General features: G+C 51.2%; 1 protein-coding gene across 1 annotated transcript in view; it reads right to left on the minus strand.

Annotated features, from left to right (window-relative positions):
• CAPN11 (calpain 11) overlaps positions 1–17,965 on the minus strand; it is a 24,221-nt gene extending 6,256 nt beyond the window's left edge. Inside the window, exons 1-12 of the mRNA XM_023213068.1 lie at positions 17,918–17,965; positions 10,714–10,785; positions 8,369–8,619; positions 7,935–8,004; positions 5,185–5,303; positions 4,549–4,682; positions 4,236–4,404; positions 1,504–1,587; positions 1,317–1,402; positions 1,000–1,074; positions 654–814; positions 231–409 (exon numbers count right to left, since the gene is read on the minus strand). Coding sequence (XP_023068836.1) covers positions 231–409; positions 654–814; positions 1,000–1,074; positions 1,317–1,402; positions 1,504–1,587; positions 4,236–4,404; positions 4,549–4,682; positions 5,185–5,303; positions 7,935–8,004; positions 8,369–8,619; positions 10,714–10,785; positions 17,918–17,933 — 1,416 coding nt within the window. The 5' untranslated portion in view covers positions 17,934–17,965. The remainder of the gene's footprint in view (positions 1–230; positions 410–653; positions 815–999; positions 1,075–1,316; positions 1,403–1,503; positions 1,588–4,235; positions 4,405–4,548; positions 4,683–5,184; positions 5,304–7,934; positions 8,005–8,368; positions 8,620–10,713; positions 10,786–17,917) is intronic.
• Positions 17,966–20,970: the final 3,005 nt, after the last annotated feature.

A 20,970-nucleotide genomic window follows, 5' to 3' on the forward strand; every position in this document is an offset into this window, starting at 1 on the left:
AGAGAGAGAGAGAGAGAGAGAGAGAAAGAAAGAAAGAAAGAAAGAAAGAAAGAAAGAAAGAAAGAAAGAAAGAAAGAAAGAAAGAAAGAAAAGAAAGGAAAGAAAGAAAGAAAGGAAAGAAAGGAAGCAAGAAAGCAAGAAAGTAAGAAAACAAGAAAGCAAGCAAGCAAGAAAGGAGTGAGGCCAGGTGAGAGAGAGTGAGTGGCCGGGGGGACCAGCCAGGCACCCACCGAATACAGGACAAAGCCAATGGTCTGCAGCTGGGTTCCCTGCTGCCGTGCATGCCGCCAGTTCTTCTGCATCAGGGCCACCAGGCAGGTGCAGACCACAGCATCGTTCTCTGCGTCATCCTCTGGGTCATCTCCCTCAGGAAGAGAGATCTTAAACTGGGGGTTGGTCCAGAACGTGCCTGTGGTGGAAGCGGGTCAGCATGGTTATATGGGGGCTTCCCTTGGCTATGCCCTTTCCAGGGTGGACCGAGCTTCCCCAGCCACACAGGAGTTGTCTCCTCCACAGCGGCTGTGAAATCTGACTAACCCCTGACCTCATGGACCCTGACTCCGGTGACTTGTGCCCCAGGTCTGGTTTCATGGTGAGCCATGGCCCATCCTTCACTCCCTGCACACCCCCTCCCCCTGAACCCCCTCACCCACCAGGGTGGTTCCTGCAGCCCCCTGCGGAGCTGCCTCTGCGCCAGCTGCCCTCGTAGAAGGTGGTGTGCCAGTAGCTCTTGTAGTCCCCAGAGAGTGCATCAGGCGTGAGGTTGCAGATCTCCAGGAGCGTGAAGTTGTTCAGGAAATCTTGGTAGGACATCCTGTGGTGGGGTGGGGGTGGAGCCCATCAGCAGCACACTTGTATCCTCAGTTCCCTCTCCCTGAACCACAACCCCTCAACAACCACCCGAGCCTCTGCATCCAAGGCACAGAGAGGAGCGGAGCAGGGAGATGAAGGACCAGGGCCTAGGCCAGTGGTAGGAAGCCCACCCCAAGCCACACTGACCAGAACTCCCCGTCCTCCATCTTGTGCAGCAGCTGCATCTGGATGTCTGGGGCCACCTCTTCCCACTCGCTGGCACTGGAGCAGAGATGGGCGGTGGAAGGAGAGGGGCAGAGGTCACGTGGCACCTCCTTCATCTCCAAGGGACTCCCTCTTCCCTAAATGTCTGCCTGCTGGGGTGCGGAGCTAGATGGAGAATCTAGAGGGAGGGGCTTTGCCCTGTTGTACAGGTTTTTCTCCCAGATGGGATACCAGTCGGTCCACCTAGCACTGCCTGCTGTATCCTCTGACCACCCCTGACCTGGGTTGGGGGCACCTACCTGTCACTCCAAGCTCCATTCCACTCAATCCGGCCCCAGGGATTCCGGACCCGAATCAGTGTTTCCATTTTGCCTCTGTAGTGGACCTGGGTAGGCGGGGGTGGTTAAAGGTCAGAGTTATGGGGTCAGGGAGACGTTCTCCTCCTTCTCAGGGTCCTCGGGGTAGGGCACATTTCTCAGGACTCACATCCTGAAGGCCAGTCACTGAGTAAGCGTGCCCTCTCACCAGCATCTTGTCGGTCATGGACTCCAGTTCACTATCACTGGTGACCTACAGAACAGAGAGGAAGGGAAGGTACGGAGGACCTGGACTGGGCACCCAAAGGAAGGGAGAGCTCTCCAGGTTAATTTTTTTAAACTAAACTTTTAAATTATTATCATTATTTTGAGGTAATTGTAGATTCACATGCAATTGTAAGAAATCATACAGAGAAATCCCATGTATCCCATACTCAGGTTCCCCCAGTGGTAACATCTGGCAAGACTACAGTGAAATATCAAACCAGAATGTTTTAAAAATTGTTATTATTATTATTTATTATTATTTGAGACAGAGCTTCGCTCTTGTTGCTCTTGGAGTGCAGTGGCAAGATCTCGACTCACTGCAACGTCTGCCTCGTAGGTTCAAGTGATTCTCCTGCCTCAGCCTCCCAAGTAGCTGGGATTACAGGCGCCTGCCAACACGCCTGGCTAATTTTTTGAGTTTTTAGTATGGATAGTGTTTCACCATGTTGTCCAGGCTGGTCTCGAACTCCTGACCTCAGGTGATCCACCCACCTCGGCTTCCCAAAGTGCTGAGATTACAAGCGTGAGCCACTGCACCCGGCTTTATTATTATTTTTGAGACAGGGTCTCACTGTGTCACCCAGGCTGGAGTGCAGTGGTGTGATCTCGGTTCAGTGAAGCCTTGACCTCCTAGCCTCGAGCGAGCCTCTCATCTCAGCCTCCTGAGTAGCTGAGACTACAGCTAATTTTTGTATTTTTAGTAGAGATTGGGTCTTGCCATGTTGCCCAGGCTTGTCTCAAAATTCTGGACTCAAGAAATCTGCCCACCTCAGCCTCCCAAAGTGCTGGGATTACAGGTGTGAGCCACTGTGCCCAGCCCAGAATGCTGATATGGATGGAATCCATAAACCTTATACAGATTTCCCCGGTTTTACAAGTGCTCACTTTTGTGTGCTCTATGCAATTCCATTACGTGTAGTTTTGTGTAGCCACCACCACAGTCAAGATATAGAACATTTCTATCACCACAAGCATCCCTTGAGTCGCCCTTTTATAACCAAACCCATCTCTTCTCACGACTTCCCTTCCCTAAACCCTGGCAACCACTCGTCTGTTCTTAATTTCTATTATTTTGTCATTTCAAGAATGTCATTTAAGGCCAGGCACAGTGGCTCACGCCTATAATCCCAGCACTTTGGGAGGCCAAGGTGGGCAGATCACCTGAGGTCAGGAGTTCAAGACCAGTCTGGCCAACATGGTGAAACCCTGGCTCTACTAAAAATACAAAAATTAGCCAGGTGTGGTGGCAGGCTCCTATAATCCCAGCTACATGGGAGGGTGAGGGAGGAAAATCGCTTGAACCCAGGAGGTGGATGTTGCAGTGAGACGAGATTGCACCGCTGCACTCCAGCCTGGGCAACAGAGTGAGAATCTGTCTCAAAAAAAAAAAAAAAAAAAAACAGAATGTCATTTAAATGGAATCACGCAGTGTGTAACCTTTGGGGGTTGTCTTTTTTTTTTTTTCTTTTTTCTCAGCTAATTATTATTATTATTTATTTTTGGTAGAGATGAGGTCTCACTATATTCCTTAGGCTGGTCGCGAACTCCTGGGCTCAAGCAATTCTCCCACCTCAGCCTCCCGAAGTGTTGGAATTACAGGCGTGAGCCACTGCACCTGGCTGGGGCTGGCTTTTTTCATTCAGCATAATTCCCCTGAGATCTGTCCTAGTTTCTCCGAATATCAGTAGTTTGTTCCTTTTTATTGCTGAGTAGTATTCCACGGTGTGTAATCAACACAGTTTGTTTAACCATTTACTCATTGAAGGACATCTAGGTTGTTTCCTGTTTGGGGGCTATGATGAATAAGGTTGCTGCAAACATCTGTGTACAAACATTTTTGGAGACATGTCTTCATTTCTCTGGGATAAATGCCAAGAATGCAGGGTCATATGTTGCACCCTGTGTTCATGTATTTTTGTTGAGCAAATGTTGATTGGGCGCCTACTGCATGCTGGGCTCCTTCCTAAGTTCCAGGGTCCAGCAGTGAATGAGACAAAGAAGGTCACTGCCCTCATGGAATGTGAGTACTATCCAGAGAAGATGGGCTAGGGGTGAAAACATAGATAAGCAAGATAATTTCAGGTCACAATAAATGTTGGGGAGAAAGTAAAAACCAGATAGAAAGTAAAAAGGGCTGGCCAGGCACCGTGGCTCCCGCCTGTAATCCCAGCACTATGGGAGGCCGAGGTGGGTGGATCACTTGAGGTCAGGAGTTCGAGACCAGCCTGGCCAAAATGACGAAACCCCTTCTCTACTAAAAATACAAAAAATTAGGCAGGCGTGGTGGCACGTGCCTGTAATCCCAGCTACTTGGGAGGCTGAGGCAGGAGAATCACTTGAACCCAGGAGGTGGAGGTTGCAGTGAGCCAAGATCTTGCCACTGCACTCCAGCCTGGGAGACAGAATGAGACCCTGTCTCAAAAAAAAAAAGAAAAGAAAAGAAAAGAAAAGAAAAAGAAAGTAAATAGGGTGGGGACAGCGACTTTAGACAGGGAGGCAGGGAAGGCTAGTCTGGGGAAAAGGCAGCCGAACTGAATGAGAAGGTGCTGGCCATGCAGATACTGGGGGAAGAGCCTTTTGGGTGACAGCAACAGTAAGTGCAAAGGCTCTGAGGTGGGACCATGCTTTGCTTACTTCAATGGAGCAGCCCATGAGGGAGGATCGCTCCACCGCCTTCCTAAGGAGCCTGAGCAGGTTCTGAGGGGGCCTCTGGAGTTTGAAGCTCTGGGCCACGCCTCCCGTGAAGTCCTCAAAGCCCTCCATGGTACTGCCCCCTGACAGTGCTTCATAGGACCCACTCAGCCTGTGGGCACAGAGAAGGCACTGTTGGGCTCTAGGATGGAGGTGAGGGAAGGGAGGGATGTCCTGCCACCTCCTCCCCTCCCCCTGATTCCAGCTGCCCAGACAGAGGCAAAGCAAGCCCCCTTCCTCGGCTCCCAGCACTTACTTGGCATATGCCTTCTCCAGCAGGGCGCTCCAGAACTCACTGCGTTCGGTTGAGTGCACGAACACCAGCTTGTCATTCTTTGTGGGCAGCCGGTCATCCACTACCACGTTCATCCACTGCCCAAACTGCCAAATCTGCGGGTAGCAACACACACCCCTATCATCAAGCGCCTCCTAGTGGCCAGACCTGATGACACGCCAGTGTCAGAGGCTCCACTCTCCAGAATCACTGAACAGTGAGGGAAAGGCAACCCAAAGCCTGGACCTGGCTCCGCCTCCTCTCCAGCTTCTGCCTCGGCCTCCCGAGGGGATTTGTCTACATGTAGCTAAGTTAAAGGGGCAGATTACAAAAATTATGTGACAAAGACTACCAGTGTCACACACACCCACACCCACAATGGAGAGGAAGAGGAGAAGGAGAAAGAGAGCCACAAATTGCCAACAACTATTTTCTTTTGGAACTGAAAATATCAGCTTACATGGTTTCTTTGGTGGGCAGATGTTTCTCTGATGATTAGCCCAAAACCCACCCTCATAAATGCTATTTTTCAAAAGGAAAGAAGGTAAACTTCAAAGCATATATGATTCTTTCCCCCGCTTGCCACAAAGCCATGGTGGCTCTCACACTGTCCTTCACCTGAAAATGGAAGATGCCAGCATAGTTTTTCTTGAAGCTCTGCCTCCTGGGCACCACGCGGTACAGCAGTTTGGGGCAGGTGGTAAGGGAGCCTATGGCAGCCAGCAGCCAGCAGTCCCCTGGAAAGACAGGCAGGGCTTTGCCACCCCTGAGCAACCCCTTATGTGTGGGTGGGCCTCAGAATCCAAGGCCTAGGGGAGCAGGAACTTGACCCTGTACCCCATTCTCACCCCCTGGCAGAGACGCACCCTCCCTCAACCCTCCCACTAAAGAGCGTTCAGGAAGAAGGCAAACAGGGAGAAACTGAAGTCAGAGAGACTATGGCGAGGTGAGTTTCTGTACATTTTCTTTTTTGAGACAGTATCTTGCTGTGTCACCCCAGCTGGAGTGCAGTAGCACGATCTCAGCTCACTGCAACCTCTGCCTCCCGGGTTTGAGCGACTCTGCTGTCTCAGCCTCCTGAGTAGCTGGGACCACAGGCGCCTGCCACCACACCTGGCTAATTTTTGCATATGTAGTAGGGATGGGGTTTCACCATGTTGGCCAGGCTGGTCTTGAACTCCTGGCCTCAAGAACTCCCGGCAAGTCTGCCGGCCTTGGCCTCCCAAAGTGTTGGGATTACAGGCATGAGCCACAGTGCCTGACTGTACCTTTTCTATTATGTGAGAGCCACATGCTTTTGTTTTCTTGAGTTTGGGAAAGAGTTACTTTTGGCCTCAGGCTCTAGGAACTTATTTTTTTAAAGTAAATTTTTATAAGTAAGTAGAGACAGAGTCTCACTATGCTGCCCAGGCTGGTCTTGAACTCCTGAGGTCAAGTAATCCTCCTGCCTTGGCCTCCCAAGGTGCTGGGATTACAGGTATGAGCCACTGCACCTGACCAGTAACCTGCTTTATTTGAGACAGAGCCAATACTCTCCACATTCTTCCAACAGATCCAGTCACCTTCCTGCACCCTGTGAGTACACTGGTGTGGCCACGAAGGTCCCAAGAGGTCTCTCCCTCATGTCACCCACATTATATTGGGGGACCCAGGGCTTAGTATGTACCCCAGACCCCAGCAGGATCCCTGGAGCTAGGCATTGAAGTGGGTATGGGGCAGCGTCCCTGGCCTGAAGTTCAGCTAAAGGGAATCCTGTGGGAGATGAGCACTACAGACCTCCATTGCCACCTGTCTCCTGGGTATCTCAGCCCTTGCTGGGTGGGGTCCAGGGGCAGGATACTGGGCATCCTAGGCCAGGCTGAGGTTGAGGGACCAGAAAGTTTCTATGATTACCAATGGCCTCCTGGCTGCCTGGAGAGAGGAATATCAAGGACGCTCCAATCCCCCTCACCGTTGGAGTGCCTGGGAGAAGTGAATTCCCTCCTTCTCCAGCACATTGTCCCTCCAGCCTACTGAGCCACAGCAGCCACAGCAGCAGCCCTGGGGTCTAAGGTCTCCTTGGCCTCTGCTCTGCCCACATCTTGCCAGTTTTTTCTGCCCCAAGGGCACAGAATGCAGTCTCAGAGAAAGCCCACCCTGGCTTTATCACTAAAGACGCAATGAGGGATCTGAAGGAAATCCTTGAACAGGACCAGGCTTAGGGAGGAAGATCTACCCTGGGGCTTTCTATGGGAGTGGACCCCGTTGCCCTCCTATTTGATACCCCAGATTGATCAGGTTTTAGCACCTGTAGTGGTTTCCACAAATTCTTCGACCATCCTCCCTTCCAAAGGTAGAGCCTAATTCCTCTCCTCTCGAGTGTGGACCAGATTCAGTGTTTGCTTCTGACAAATAGAGTATGGTGGAAGTGATGATGTGCAACTCCTAAGACTAGGTCAGAAAAGGCATTATGGCTTCCTCCTTGTCCTCTCCCTTAGATAACTCACTTTGGAAGAGCAAGCTACCACTTTTTGTGGACACTCAAGCAGCCCTATGGAGAAGCCTATATGGCGAGGAACTGGGGCCTCCTGCCAACAGCCAGCAAGGACCTGAGAGCTCCTGCCATGTAAGTGCACCCCCCTAGGAGCAGACCCTCCAGCCCCAGGCAAGCCTTCAGATGATCACAGGTTGCAGATGTCTTGACTGTAACCTCCTGATAAACCCTGAACCAGACCCATCCAATGATTCTGCTTCTGAATTTCTGACCCACAGAAACCGTGAGATGAGAAAATTTGTTTTCTGGTTTTTTTGGTTTTTCTTGAGACGGAGTCTTGCTCTGTCACCCAGGCTGGAGTGCAGTGGCGCGATCTCGGCTCACTGAAAGCTCCGCCTTCCGGGTTCACGCTATTCTCCTGCCTCCGCCTCCCAAGTAGCTGGGACTACAGGCGCCTGCCACCAGGCCCAGCCAATTTTTTGTATTTTTAGTAGAGACGGGGTTTCACCGTGTTAGCCAGGATGGTCTCGATCTCCTGACCTCGTGATCCACCTGCCTTGGCCTCCCAAAGTGCTGGGATTACAGGCGTGAACGACTGCGCCCGGCTGTTCGTTTTTTTAAGTTGCTAAGTCCTAGGTAATTTATTATGTAGCCATAAATAACTAATATCCCCCCAGGACCAAGGCTGCAGCAGGCAGGGAGTGGCATCCAGACTGGGGAGGGACAGAATTCATGGTGTTCTCACAGTCATCTCCTCAGAAGCGGAGGGACAGGGAAACAGAAGCAGGCTGTCTGAACCTCAGGGCTCCCAGTTTTCCAGCTTCAAAAGACATCCTGGCACCCCTCCCCCAATCCCCTTCCCCAAGTGGAGACCAGCTTCCTGTGCCCCACTCACCGAGGATCCCCTGGCAGATGTCTGTTGGAGAAATCCCATCCATGATGAACAGAGGGTTGCTTATGATATCCTGCAGTGAAGGAATAAAGGTTTCAGGGGGGCCAGGACGCCCCCTTCCCACCTTTCTCCCACCTTTGCTGGGGAATGATGTCCACCTTGAAGTTCCAGAGCAGATATGAGGGGAGGGGAGAGGGTACAGGACCAACTTGGCATAGCTGCAGCCTGTGACAGCAGAGGCTGGTGGGTGATTTCCTTAGCGCTACCTGGGAGGTTTGGCTTAAGCATATTCAGAATTGTCCCCAGCTCTGATGAAGGTGGGGCCTAGTGCCAGGCTCAGAATAGGGTGGTGGGGGGTTGAAGATTCTAAAAGTGATAGAGGGATCACTACAAGCTCCCCTCCGTCCATGAGTCCACGCCTCCCTTCCAGTGCCCACCTTGGGCCGCTGCCAGCAGATGTTCTGCGCATTTTTGGAGTTGGGGCCCAGGTCCTTAAAGCCCAGTGAGCTGGGTTCAGCAGGGAATAAGGGGTCCTCGAAGAGTTCCCCCTTTCTTAGACAGGCTGCTCGCAGCTCCTCAAAGCTCTGGTTACCAAAGTTGTGGGCATTGTGGTGCTGGCCCACGCCGTTGGCCTTGAGCCGGCTGTAGTTTATGTGAGCCACCATTCCTGTATCAGTATAAGTGGGCTCTGCGTAAGAAAAAATGACAAATAACGCAATTAAAAAATGTAATAAGCTGGGCACAGTGGTTCATGGCTGTAATCTCAGCACTTTGGGAGGCTGAAGTGGGAGGATCTCTTCAGCCCAGGAGTTTGAGACCAGCCTGGGCAACATGGTAAGATCTCATCTCTACAAAAAAATGTTTTTTAATTAGCTGGGCATGGTGGTGTGTGCCTGTAGTCCCAGCTACTCAAGAAGCTGAGATGGAAGGATCACCTGAGCCCTGGAGTTCGAGGCTGCAGGAGTTTGAGGCTGCAATGAGACGTGATGGCGCTCCAGTCTGGGTGACAGAGCAAGACCTTGTCTCTAAAAAAAATAAATAAATAGGCTGGGTGCGGTGGCTCACACCTGTAATCCCAGCACTTCGGGAGGCCAAGGTGGGCAGATCATGAGGTCAGGAGTTTGAGACCAGCCTGGCCAACATGGTGAAACCCCATGTCTACTAAAAGTATAAGAATTAGCCGGGCATGGTGGTGGGTGCCTGTAATCCCAGCTACTCGGGAGGCTGAGGCAGGAGAATTGCTTGAACCCAGGAGGTGGAGGTTGCAGTGAGCTGAGATGGTGCCACTGAACTCCAGCGTGGGTTACAGAGTGAGGCTCCATCTCAAAAAACAAAACAAAACAAAACAAAACAAACAAAAAACCCATATTGTGTGATTCTATTTATATAAAATGTCTATAGAGAGAGACAGAACGTAGATTAGGGGTTGCCTGTTGCTTAAGGAGATGGGGGATTAGAAGTTGATGGCTAAAGGGTATGGGATTTCTTTGGGACGATAATGAAAACAATCTAAAATTGGTTGTGGTGCTGGATGCATAACTCTGTGAATATACTAAAAGCCACTGAATTATACGCTTTTTTTTTCCATTTTTTTTTAAGAGGCAGAGTCTTGCCATGTTGGCTGGTCTTGTACTCCCACCACACCCAACTGGAATTGTGCTTTGGAATTATCCTTTTTTTTTTTTTTTTTTGAAACAGAGTCTCACTCTGTAGCCCTGGCTGGAGTACCGTGGCTTGATCACAGCTCACTGCAGCCTTGACCTCCCGGGCTCAAATTATCTTCTCATCTCAGCCTCCTGAGTAGCTGGGACCACAGGTGTGTGCCACCATGCCTGTCTAATTTTTTAACTTCTAATTTTTGTAGAGACAGGATCTCACTATGTTGCCCAGACCAGTCTTAGACTCCTGGGCTCAAGCAATCTTCCAGTCTTGGCCTCCCAAAGTGCTGGGATTACCAGCATGAGCCACTGCACCCAGCCAAATGGTACACTTTAAATGGGTGAACTGTAGGGTATTTAAATTGTCTCTCAATAAAGCTGTTTTTTTTTTTTTTTTTTTTAAATGGTCTCCAGACCATGTAAACAGATGCTGCTTTTTAAAAAAAAATTTTTTTGAAATGGAGTCTCACTCTGTTGCTCAGGCTGGAGTCCAGTGGCACGATCTTGGCTCACTGCAACCTCTGCCTCCCAGGTTCAAGTGATTCTTCTGCCTCAGCCTCCCGAGTAGCTGGGATTACAGGTGCCCACCGCTACATCTGGCTAATTTTGTATTTTTAGTAGAGATAGGGTTTCACCATGTTAGCCAGGCTGGTCTCGAACTCCTGAACTCAAGTGATTCACCTGCCTCAGCCTCCCAAAGTGCTGGGATTACAGTCATGAGCCACCACGCCTGGCCTAGACTCCGCTCTTTTAAGGAGAGTGGAAATAATGGAGTGTAGAGAGCGGAGGGCAGAGGGAAGGGGCTGCTGGGGGTGGGCTGGGTCAGGTAATGGCTGAGCGGGTGGCACTGGGTGAGTGTCAGGGTAAGAGTTGAGTCAGGCTGGCTGATGGATCCCGGGCCTGCCGGTGGCTTGGGACTCTGGACACCCTGCCCACACCTCCTCCCCCAGGGGGACTGCAAACTGCCAACATCCCTTCCTGAGGGTAGCCTCCCCTCTCCGCACCGCCCTCCCCACACAACACAACTGACTTCCCCCACCAGGAGGCCCAGGGGAAGAGAAGAGAGTGAAGGAGGAGGAAGAAAAAGGGAGGCCACAGAGCCATGAATGAGTCTGCAGTCCTACCCGCATATAAGCCCTGAAGCTTATCCTCCTGTGGTCCATCCAGGTTCTCTGCTGACTCTGGAAGACTTGGCCCTAGAATAAGAAAGAGAGTGGGAGGAGGGGAGGAAGGCTGTGGTCTAAAGTTAAACAGAGCCCAGCTGGGGCTGGGGAATAGGAAGATTTTAGAATAAGGAAAAGAACTGGGTTGGGGTGCAGCTACAGGGAGGGCAGCAGGATTCTGGGGTTGTTTACAGGTGAGACTCTGATTGAGCCCACAGAAGGGCGAGACCCCAGAGGCAAGAGCAGGAGGTCTCAGTTATTCCTCCTCCCCTGAGTAACAGAACCAGGAGACTAGTTATAACAGCAGAGCTGACAGCACTGAGCACCTTCTCTGTGCCAGGCACGCCAGCCCTACAAGGGGGTACATGCAATACCCTGATTACTGGAAAAGGGAGCAGAGGCCCAGAGGCTAAGCAGCTTGCCCAAGGTCACAGTGAGGGTTGGGTGTGGGATGAAGTCCGTACTGCAGACCCTGGACCGAGCTTGCAACCTTCACCCTATGCTGAGTCTCCTGAGGGGAAATGTTTCTCCTTAGTCGAAACCTGACAGAACCTGCCCCATCTCTGTTACAAAGGCATCCACGGACGATTTGTTGCTGAACTTATCCCCCTTCCTCTTGCCACTGCCCCAAGCAAACCCCTTCTCCTGTTCCACATGAGTACCTCCTTGGGATTTCCTCAGGTCCTATGATGACCCCCTGTTCTGGTTCCCCAAGATCTCAACACACTGCATCCCACATCAAAACAGTCACTGAGTCCTTCAATGACTAGGAATCCCCTCCTAGGACCCTAATTTCTCATTGCTACCATCGCTGGCCGAGGCCAGGGCCTTCAGACAACCCCCAGACCTCAAATGGCCTCTTGTCTCCTAAAGACCCTCTCCAATTCATGACATATGTTGCCCCCACCACATACCACACCAACTCCCTTTGAATGAGGTTTTGAACCCTTTACTTCCTCCGGAAACTTCCAGGATATCGCTTTGCCAGCAGAATAAGGGCAGCCCCCAGAGCCCTCTCCAACCCTGGGCCCACCACTCCCAGTACAAACCCATCCCCTTGACCCCTCTTGAGTGTTCCAGACTTGGGGAGACCCTGCCTGGCCAAGCAGCTCTCCTGAGCTCTGCGTCCCAGGAGAGACAGTCTCTCTAGCAGTCTTCTCAACCTAGTCCTCCCCTTCCCTCCATCTAGCCGGAGACCCGGGGATCTTCCCAGACCCCATCACTATGTCCCTTACATTGTCTACTGCACCCTCTTAGCATCTCTCCTGTCCTCCCACACACAGCCCACAATAGGGGCTGCCCCTGTGCAGAGCCACATCCGGTGCAGTAAGCGAGGACTGGAAGTCAAGCACCCCCTCACAGGGAGGCCTCCCAAAAAATCACTATCTCCTCATGCCTCAGTTTCTCCACCTGGGGGATGGATGATATTCTAAAGTGTTTGCATTTGTTTCTGACACAAAACTCACTCAAGAAATTAACCTTAAATAGCAAAAATCTAGGCCAGAAGAATGATTCCCTAACTGGCCCTTTTCTTCTAACATCCTCCTCCCCCACTAGTTCTCCACAGTGTTAGCTAAGATTTTGAAAATGCGAACCTGGGGCGGCCTGGTGGCTCACCCCTGTAATCCCAGCACTTTGGGAGGCCGAGGCAGGTGGATCACTTAAGGCTAGGGGTTCAAGACCAGCCTGGCCAACATGGTGAAACCTCATGTCTACTAAAAATACAAAATTGTTAGCCGGGTGTGGTGGTGCACACCTGTGGTCCCAGCTACTCCTGTAGCTGAGGCAGGAGGTGGCTTGAACCTGGGAGGTGGAGGTTGCAGTGAGTTGAGGGAGCGCCACTGCAGTCCAGCCTAGGTGGCAGAGTGAGACTGTCTCAAAAAATAAAAATAAAATAAAATAAAATGCAAACCTGATTATAGATACTGCACTCCCTCCCCAATACTTTAGATGTGTTTCCCTTGTTAGCATGACAAACCCAAACCAGACTGCCACCTGCCATCTGGCCCCATGCCTTTCTGCACAGGCTACCCTCATTCCTCTTGCCGTCCTTGTGCCTCTGCCTGCAATCATTCCTGATCCCATGCTCACAATGGGTCCACTGGGAAAAAGTCCTGTCCAGCCTCCCAGTGCCTGCTTGATGCTGCCTCCTCTGTGAAGCCTCCCATGTGGTGTCCGCACAGAACTTGGGGCTGGGCTATCTTCCTACACTTTTGTTAGGACACCCATCACTACCTGCCTTCCCTGAGTTGACTTGTCTGCCTCCTCTGTGAGGCTGTGAGCTCTCAAGAGGAGAGGGCGAGGCCACCTTGTACACTACTGAGTTTCAAAATGCTGGCTCAAAAATGTTTGCAATGAATGAATGGATGCCTTGTTTAGTATTGCGGTTAATTTTTCATAGATGTTTTCTCTCTCCCACCCCTCCCCTACTCCCTATCCTGCAGCAACCCCAATATACAATATATTTTGTTTATTGTTTACCTCCCTCATGAGTGAAAGCCTGTGAGGGCAGGGATTTTTGTCTGTTTTGTTTGCTGCTGTATCCCTGCTGCTGTATTGAGTACATAGTAAGTGTTCAATATAGATATACTTTTTTGAGACAGAGTCTCACTCTGTTCCCCAGGCTGCAGGGTAGTGGCAGTTACGGCTCACTGCAACCTCAAACTCCTGAGCTCAAGCAATCCTCCCTCCTCAGCCTCATGAGACCAGCAAGGGGAACATAGTGAGACTCCTATGCCTACAAAGTAAAAATTTTAAAAAATTAACTGGGCATGGTAGCATGTGCCTGTGGTCCCAGCTCCTCAGGAGGCCGAGGTGGGAGGATCGCTTGAGGCTGGGAGTTGGAACTGCAGTGAGCCCTAATCCTTCCACTGTGCTCCAGCCTGGGTGACAAAGCGAGACCCCCATCTCAAAAACAAACAAACAAAAAATAATAAGGTTGAGGAGACTCAGGATCCTGAATTTTGCTTCTCCATAGAGCCTGTAACTTGTGATGAGAAGATATTAGGAATCCTGCCTCAGTTATGAGTAGTGAGCACTTATATAGCATTTCTAAAAATAATAGTTAGTAGTGCTACATGCCTGGCACTATTCTAAACACCCTACATGCATTAAGCTGATTGAATCCTCACAACAACCCCACTGATTAGGCTATTATAACTTCCCTGGTGTAGACAGAGACACTGAGATAGAGAGAGGCTGAACTTCCTCAGACGCGGTGGGCATTAGAGTCAGGGCAGGCTGCTCTATGCTCTTAACCATCGGGCTCGCTGCCTTGCTGGGAGGTTGCCACGGTGAGGGGCCATGGTTGTGCTGCAGAAGGATGAGTAAGTCAGCGGGCCTCGGTGCGTCCCCTTCGTCCACTGTACTGCAACTTGTGTGTGGTCTTTGTGAAGTCACCTCCCCTGTGTGGAGCAGCTGACAGGGGGTGTTGAGGTTCTGCGGGAGAGTGACTATCCCCCTTTCCCTGCTCTAAGCACATCTTGTTCTCCTGAGGATGGGGTGCACTTTGACTTTCTGGTTCTGGAAGCATCAGAGCTGGGAAGCAGGGAAGCAGGTGGGTAGAGCCAGAGTCTGGGAGTTCTCCCCATTTTTTTCTCTCTCCATTTTCCTCTCACCGTCTCTTCTAACCCAAGCTCTCTGGGATTATCTTAGAAATGATAACGGACGCTCCCTTACCCCCTCAGGCTATGATTACAGGTGTGTGTGTGTGTGTGTGTGTGTGTCTTTATTCAAAGAGACTGTGAGGGGGCTGAGGGGGATAAACAGTGAAGCCCCCTTCAGATGAAGAGGGTTCCGAGGGCAGGGTGGAAAGCAGTCCTGAGAGGGGAGAGCTGAACACTTCTGTTTCAGCCCCTGATCCCTATTTGTGAAGCTGGCAGATCAGGATGACTATTCCCGTCTGACCTGGGTGGAAGCCAGGGCCTCCCAGAGAGTTTGGGTCAGACGTTCTCAACCTGGGGTGATGATGGCCCCCAGGGAACAGGTGGCAATGTCTAGAGGCAGTATTGGTTGTCATAACTGGGGTAGGTCTCGGGGAGCTACTGGCATCTAGTAAGTAGAGGCCAGGGATGCTGCTGGGCACCCCTCAGTGTAGAGGAAAGCCTCCACAATAAAGAAATTTCCAGTTCAAAATGTCAAGAGAGCTGGGGTTGACAAACCTGGGTTGAGCCAATCATCTAAGGCCATTCACACGACAAGGCAAACCACTCCATGCCCTTCCACCGTGCAGTCACTCCAGGCAGCCTCTACCCTGGCTGCTCCAAGGACTGAGGGTGTTGAGCTCTCCTGGGGGCCTGGAAGGATCAGGGAAGATGCTGTTGTTTGAGAAGACTGAAAGAACATCAGAGGGCAGGCCAAGGCACTTCAGGTTCCATCTTACCTCCCTTGTCTCATTTCCTCGGAGCCCTCCGTCCCCTAGTCACCACCCAGCCCAACAAACCATTTCTCACTGTCTGGCCCCCAAACCCTGCTTCGAAGCTGCATACCCAGTCCCCAGGGTGTGAGGTCATTACTCAGCTCGGACTTGCAGGAAGGACTGACACCCCTATCCACACCGCCACAGTTGTCATGGAAAATGTCTTTAGGCCGGGCAGTGTGGCTCACACCTGTAATCCCAGCACTTTGGGAGGCCAAGCGGGTGGATCGCCTGAAGTCAGGCATTCAAGACCAGCCTGGCCAACATGGTGAAATGCCGTCTCTACTAAAAACATAAAAATCAGCTGGGTATGGTGGCACGTGCCTGTAGTCCCAGCTACTTAGGAGGCTGAGATAGGAGAATCGCTTGAACCTGGGAGGTGGAGGTTGCAATGAGCCAACGTTGGGCCACTGCACTCCAGCCTGGGCAACAGAGTGAGACTCTATCTAAAAACAAAACAAAACAACAACAAAAACAAAAGAAAACATCTTTTTAGAGAGGGCAAAAGATCCAAGCTGTCACATGGGCTGGGAGCGTGAGCAGGTTGAGACAGACAGACTAAGGCTGCCTGTGGGAAGCAGACAGATGGCCAGAGCAACACAGTAGCTCCCCTTATCCGTAGGGGTACCTTCCAACACCCCCAGTGGACACCTGAAACTGTGGGTGGTACCAAACCTTGTATATATCTTTTTTTTATTTTTTATTTTTTTAATTTTTTGAGACGGAGTCTCGCTCTGTCGCCCAGGCTGAACTCTCAGTGGCGTGATCTCGGCTCACTGCAAGCTCCGCTTCCCGGGTTCACGCCATTCTCCTGCCTCAGCCTCCCAAGTAGCTGGGACTACAGGCGCCCACCACCACGCCTGGCTAATTTTTTTTTTTTTTGTATTTTTAGTAGAAACAGGGTTGCACTGTATTAGCCAGGATGGTCTCGATCTCCTGACCTCGTGATCTGCCCCCCCTTGGCCTCCCAAAGTGCTGGGATTACAGGTGTGAGCCACCGCGCTCGGTCCCAAAACCCTGTATATATCAATACTATGTCTTTCCTTTATGTACATACCTATGATGAAGTTTAGTTTATAAATTAGGCATAGTTAACATAAGCAGTTAACCATAACAAGTAATAAAATAGAACAAATACAACAATATAATATCAGTAATGTGAATGTGGTCTCTCTCAAAATATCTTAATGTTTTCAGATTGCGGTTGACAGCGGGTAACTGAAACTGCGAAGCGTGGAACGTAGGGGCTGCCGCATAAGGCACGAATGGACAGGAAGCTTTCTGCTGCAGCTGCACATCCTGTCTCCTCCATCAGACTGAGAACCTGTAGATCGGTTTTAACTAAATCTATTTTATTTTACTGACCAAAAAAGTCTTTATCTGTCATGTACGACATGGTGTTTTAAAATATGTATTCATTGTGGAATGGCTCAGTTGAACTAATTAATATCTGCATTACTACACATACTTGTTATTTGTTTGTGGTGAGAACACTTAAAATTTACTGTCAGTGATTTTCTCTTTTTTTTGTTTTTGAGATGGAGTCTCACTCTGTCGTCCAGGCTGGGGTGCAGTGGCACGATCTTGGCTCACTGCAACCTCCACTTGCCGGGTTCAAGAGATTCTCCTGCCTCAGCCTCCTGAGTAGCTGGGATTATAGGCGCCCACCACCACACCTGGCTAATTTTTGTATTTTAGTAGAGACAGGGTTTCACCATGTGGGCCAGGCTGGTCTTGAACTCCTGACCTCAGATGATCCACCTGCCTTGGCCTCCCAAAGTGCCAGGATTACAGGCGTGAACCGCTGTGCTTGGCCTCTCTCAGTGATTTTCTAAATGCAATACATTGTCATTAGGGGACTGTAGATTTAAGGACAGTTTGATTTCGGCGCTGGGAAAAAAACTAAGATGTTGTCTCAGCGAACTTTTAAAAAAATAATAAATTAATTAATTATATTTTGAGATGAGGTCTTGCTATGCTGACCAGGCTGGTCTTGAACTCCTGGGCTTAAGCTCAGGGCACTTCTGAAGAACAAGGACTGGGTTTGGGGTCACCTGCTAGGCCTAAACTTCCTAGGGTCAGGTAAACAGGGAGGGCCTGAGAAGCTGGGAGGCTGGGTCTAGGGGCCTATGGTCTCACGGTGCCCTAGGCTGAGGGTGAGGTACAGGGCTGACCTTCTGCTGGCCAAGGCTGGCTGCCCTCTGTGCACCCCAGCCCCACAGGAACAACTCAGTTCTGCCCAGCCACCCGCTTCCCCTCAGCCCACTCTTCCCCATCTCCTGGAGTCTGGTCCCAGGCTTGCCTCAGGTAGTCCTGCCCCTGCCACCCTGAGGAGCTCATCTTCCTGGGCTGAGGGACCTGCTTTTCTAGGCTTAGGAGAGGTTTTCTCTGTTCCCTAAAGTTTTCTTCTCTACTTGGGCTTTTTCACACAAACCCTTTTCCGCAGCAGCCATGACAGTGGGATGGCCAGTCCCCCTCCTCTCCCCAGCTCCAACTGTCAGTGGAGAGGAGAAAGAGTTCCTGCCCAGCCTACCACCCAGTCTGACCACCAGTGGCCTATCCTTCCCCAAACAGTCCGAGGGAGAGGCCCAGGTCTTGTCCTTAGGGAGCATCCAGTCTGATGGAGGAGTCACTGTCTGTACCCTAAAGGTGCACCCAGTCTGATGGGGGACACAACTCCTTCCCTGGGGGGAGACCAGCCTGCAGGAGGTACAGGAAGGAGTGGGGTAAGGCCCCATGAGTGCCTACCTGCGGAGGACAGCATGCTGGTGGCTAGCTCGGTGCTTGACAGTTGAAGGTTCTGATGGGAGGGGGAGAAGAGACCCTCCCCCTAGAACTCTCTCACTGCAGTGGGATTCCTAGGTCAGCAGCCCGTTTAACAGCTGCCTTCCCTTTTCTCCTTCTCAGTAACCTAGCCCCTTACCCGGCTGAGGGCTACCCGCTTTAGGGACAGATGACCCAGCGCCCCCGCCTCGTGCAGACTCCACCAGCCTGGCTGTCCTCACTGTATCACGGTCATCCCATCAGGTAGGTCCCAGTCCCTTTCTTTCAGCCCAAGGTTTCCAGGAAGGGGTTGTCCCTGACACACCAACCTGACCTTTACATCCAGAAAGCCTTCTCATTCCCAAAACCTCCTTTCTCACTGACACGGCATTTTTCCTGTGTTGTTGTCTTCACATGGCAACCTCCTCTGTGTCTCTTCTTCTTATAAGGACACCAGGCATATGGGCCAGGGTCCCATGCATTTCAGTATGACCTCATCTTAATTGAACGAATTATATCTGCAACCACCCTGTTTCCACATGAGGTCACATTCGGAAGTACTGGGGGCCAGGACCTCAACATGCCTTTCTGGGGCACATGATTCCACCTGCAACACTCTCCTTGCCTGGCCCCAGTCTGGCATGGTTAGGCCACTGGTCTGACCACATGTCCCACCTTTGCACCGGAAACGGGGAATGCTTTGAGCTAAGAACTCTACTCCCGAGTACAGTCTTCTCTAGAGTGTATGATGGCTGAGGACAGGGACTTTCAGGTCATCCCAGTGCCCCTCAGCCCTGCCTGGTACTAATCAGGCACAGAACAGGTGCAAGAGCACCCAATGGGATCAGAGAACCTTGTTCCAAGCTCCGATACAGGAGCCGACCTCGGGCGAGCCCTCCCCCTTTCTCCTTTCTGGGACTCAATCTCCTCATCTATGAGAATATTAATTATGGTTTGTTATTATGTGCCAAACACTGGGCTAAGAACTTCCTGCTTATTTAATCCTTAAAACAGCTAGAGGCCATGACATTCCCATTTTATAGATGAGGAAAGTGAGGTCCAGAGGTATGATACAACTTGCCCAGGGTCACACAGCTGTTAAGTGGTCGAGCCAGGATTTAAACCAGTAACTTCAGCCTTTTGTTTTTTTTTTTTTTTTTTTTTTTTTTTTTTGAGATGGAGTTTCGCTCTTTTGCCCAGGCTGGAGTGAAGTGACGTACTCTCGACTCACTGCAACCTCTGCCCCCTGGGTTCAAGCGATTCTCCTGCCTCAGCCTCCCAAGTAGCTGGGATTACAGGTGGCCACCACCACGCCCGGCTAACTTTTGTATTTTTAGTAGAGATGGGGTTTCGCCATGTTGGGCAGGCTGGTCTCGAACTCCTGACCTCAGGTGATCCACCAGCTTCAGCCTCTCAAAGCGCTAGGATTCTGTACAGGCATGAGCTACCGCACCCGGCCATAACTTCAGCTCTTATCCGTGTCTTCTGCTGTCCCCAGCTGTGAAAGGAGGAAGTGGACTTTGGGGATCCTGTGGTCTCCCCTGCCCACTCCTGATTCCACTATTGCACCTCCTGGATGCCTCTAATGTGATCTAACTGGACTTGAACTCTGTGACAAAGTGCCGGGGCAGAGTGCAGGCGGGCACGGGTGTTCCTCTCTATTATAGCCTCCTACTCTGGGGAAGGGCTGTCCTCAGGACTCTTGCTGTGGGTGCTGCTTGGGCATTATCTGGAGTTTCACATCTGGAAATGCTGGAACCTGGTTTTGAACTTCAGGCCGTGCAGGAAAGGGAAGGCATGCTGGGCAGATGAGGAATGAGGGGGTCTCAGCTAACCAGAGGTGGGGGCTGAGGTCTGTCCAGGTCATGCTTTGCAGACAAGGGGGCTTGCTAGGCAAATGGCAGTGGCGTGCCTGCCCATCCATACAGAAAACAGGCTTCAGGAGCACCGGGAAGCCTTCACACAAACCAAGGTGCTCCTTTCAAAGCCATGCCAATTTTTGCCCAACCACCAGCAGGCACTCCCTTGGCCCCAAGACTTTGGGGACTCTATCTGGGAGTTCATGTTTCACAACACTGCAGAGCTGACATACATACGGAGGCTGAGGCTAGGACCAAGGCCTCAACTTTCACCTCCACTGTCACTGGCCCATCCTCCACCCACGGCCCGCTGCCATAAACACTGGCCCTTTAAGCTGTGTTTGCCGCAGCTCTCTGCAGCCTGGGGCTGGACCTTGGGCGCTCTTTGCTCCTGCTCCTTGCTGGCGCCTGGGCAATCTTTATCAGGGTTGCTGTGTTTGCTGTTCCTGCTGTTGGTGGTTTCCTGTTGACTTTTGTGGAACCTGGTTCTCCTCCTCCTCTGAGGTCTCTTTTCTTCCCTCTAGGAGTTCCTTTTTCTTCCTTTTCTTCAGGGTTGCAAAGCCATTTAGTGACAGAATAGGGACTGGAATGCAGGCCTCCTACAGTACATGCTGTGTATGCATGTGTGTGGGTGCGGACCATGGCTCTGTGGGCCTTTGCAGCGTGGGGTACAGCAGTCACAGGACCTTTCTTCGAGAAGGTGAATTTTTTTGTTTGTTTGAGACAGGGTCTTGCCCTGTCACCCAGGTTGGAGTGCAGTGGCATGATCTCGGCTCACTGCAGCCTCCACCTCCCAGGTTCAAGTGATTCTCATGCCTCAGCCTTCCAAGTAGCTGGGATTACAGGGGTGTACCACCATGTCCAGCTAATTTCTGTTATTTTTCGTAGAGATGGGGGTTTCATCATGTTGGCCAGGCTGGTCTCGAACTCCTGAACTCAGGTGATCCACTCACCTTGGCCTCTCAAAGTACTGGGATTACAGGCGTGAGCCACCACGCCTGGCGAGAATGTGAATTTGAGTTGGGTCTTGGAGAATGGGTAAGATGTGACTGGAGGATGGGAGGGGGCTTCTCACTGAGGAGATCAGGCCCTCCTGGGGAAGGGAGATGGGCTGGGACCAGGCTTACTTTGAGGTGCTCAGACGGGCCTTCATCCTGGTCCAGCATGGACCCTGTGGCT

This window comes from Piliocolobus tephrosceles, chromosome 5 (assembly GCF_002776525.5).
Source record: "Piliocolobus tephrosceles isolate RC106 chromosome 5, ASM277652v3, whole genome shotgun sequence".
NCBI lineage: Eukaryota > Metazoa > Chordata > Mammalia > Primates > Cercopithecidae > Piliocolobus > Piliocolobus tephrosceles.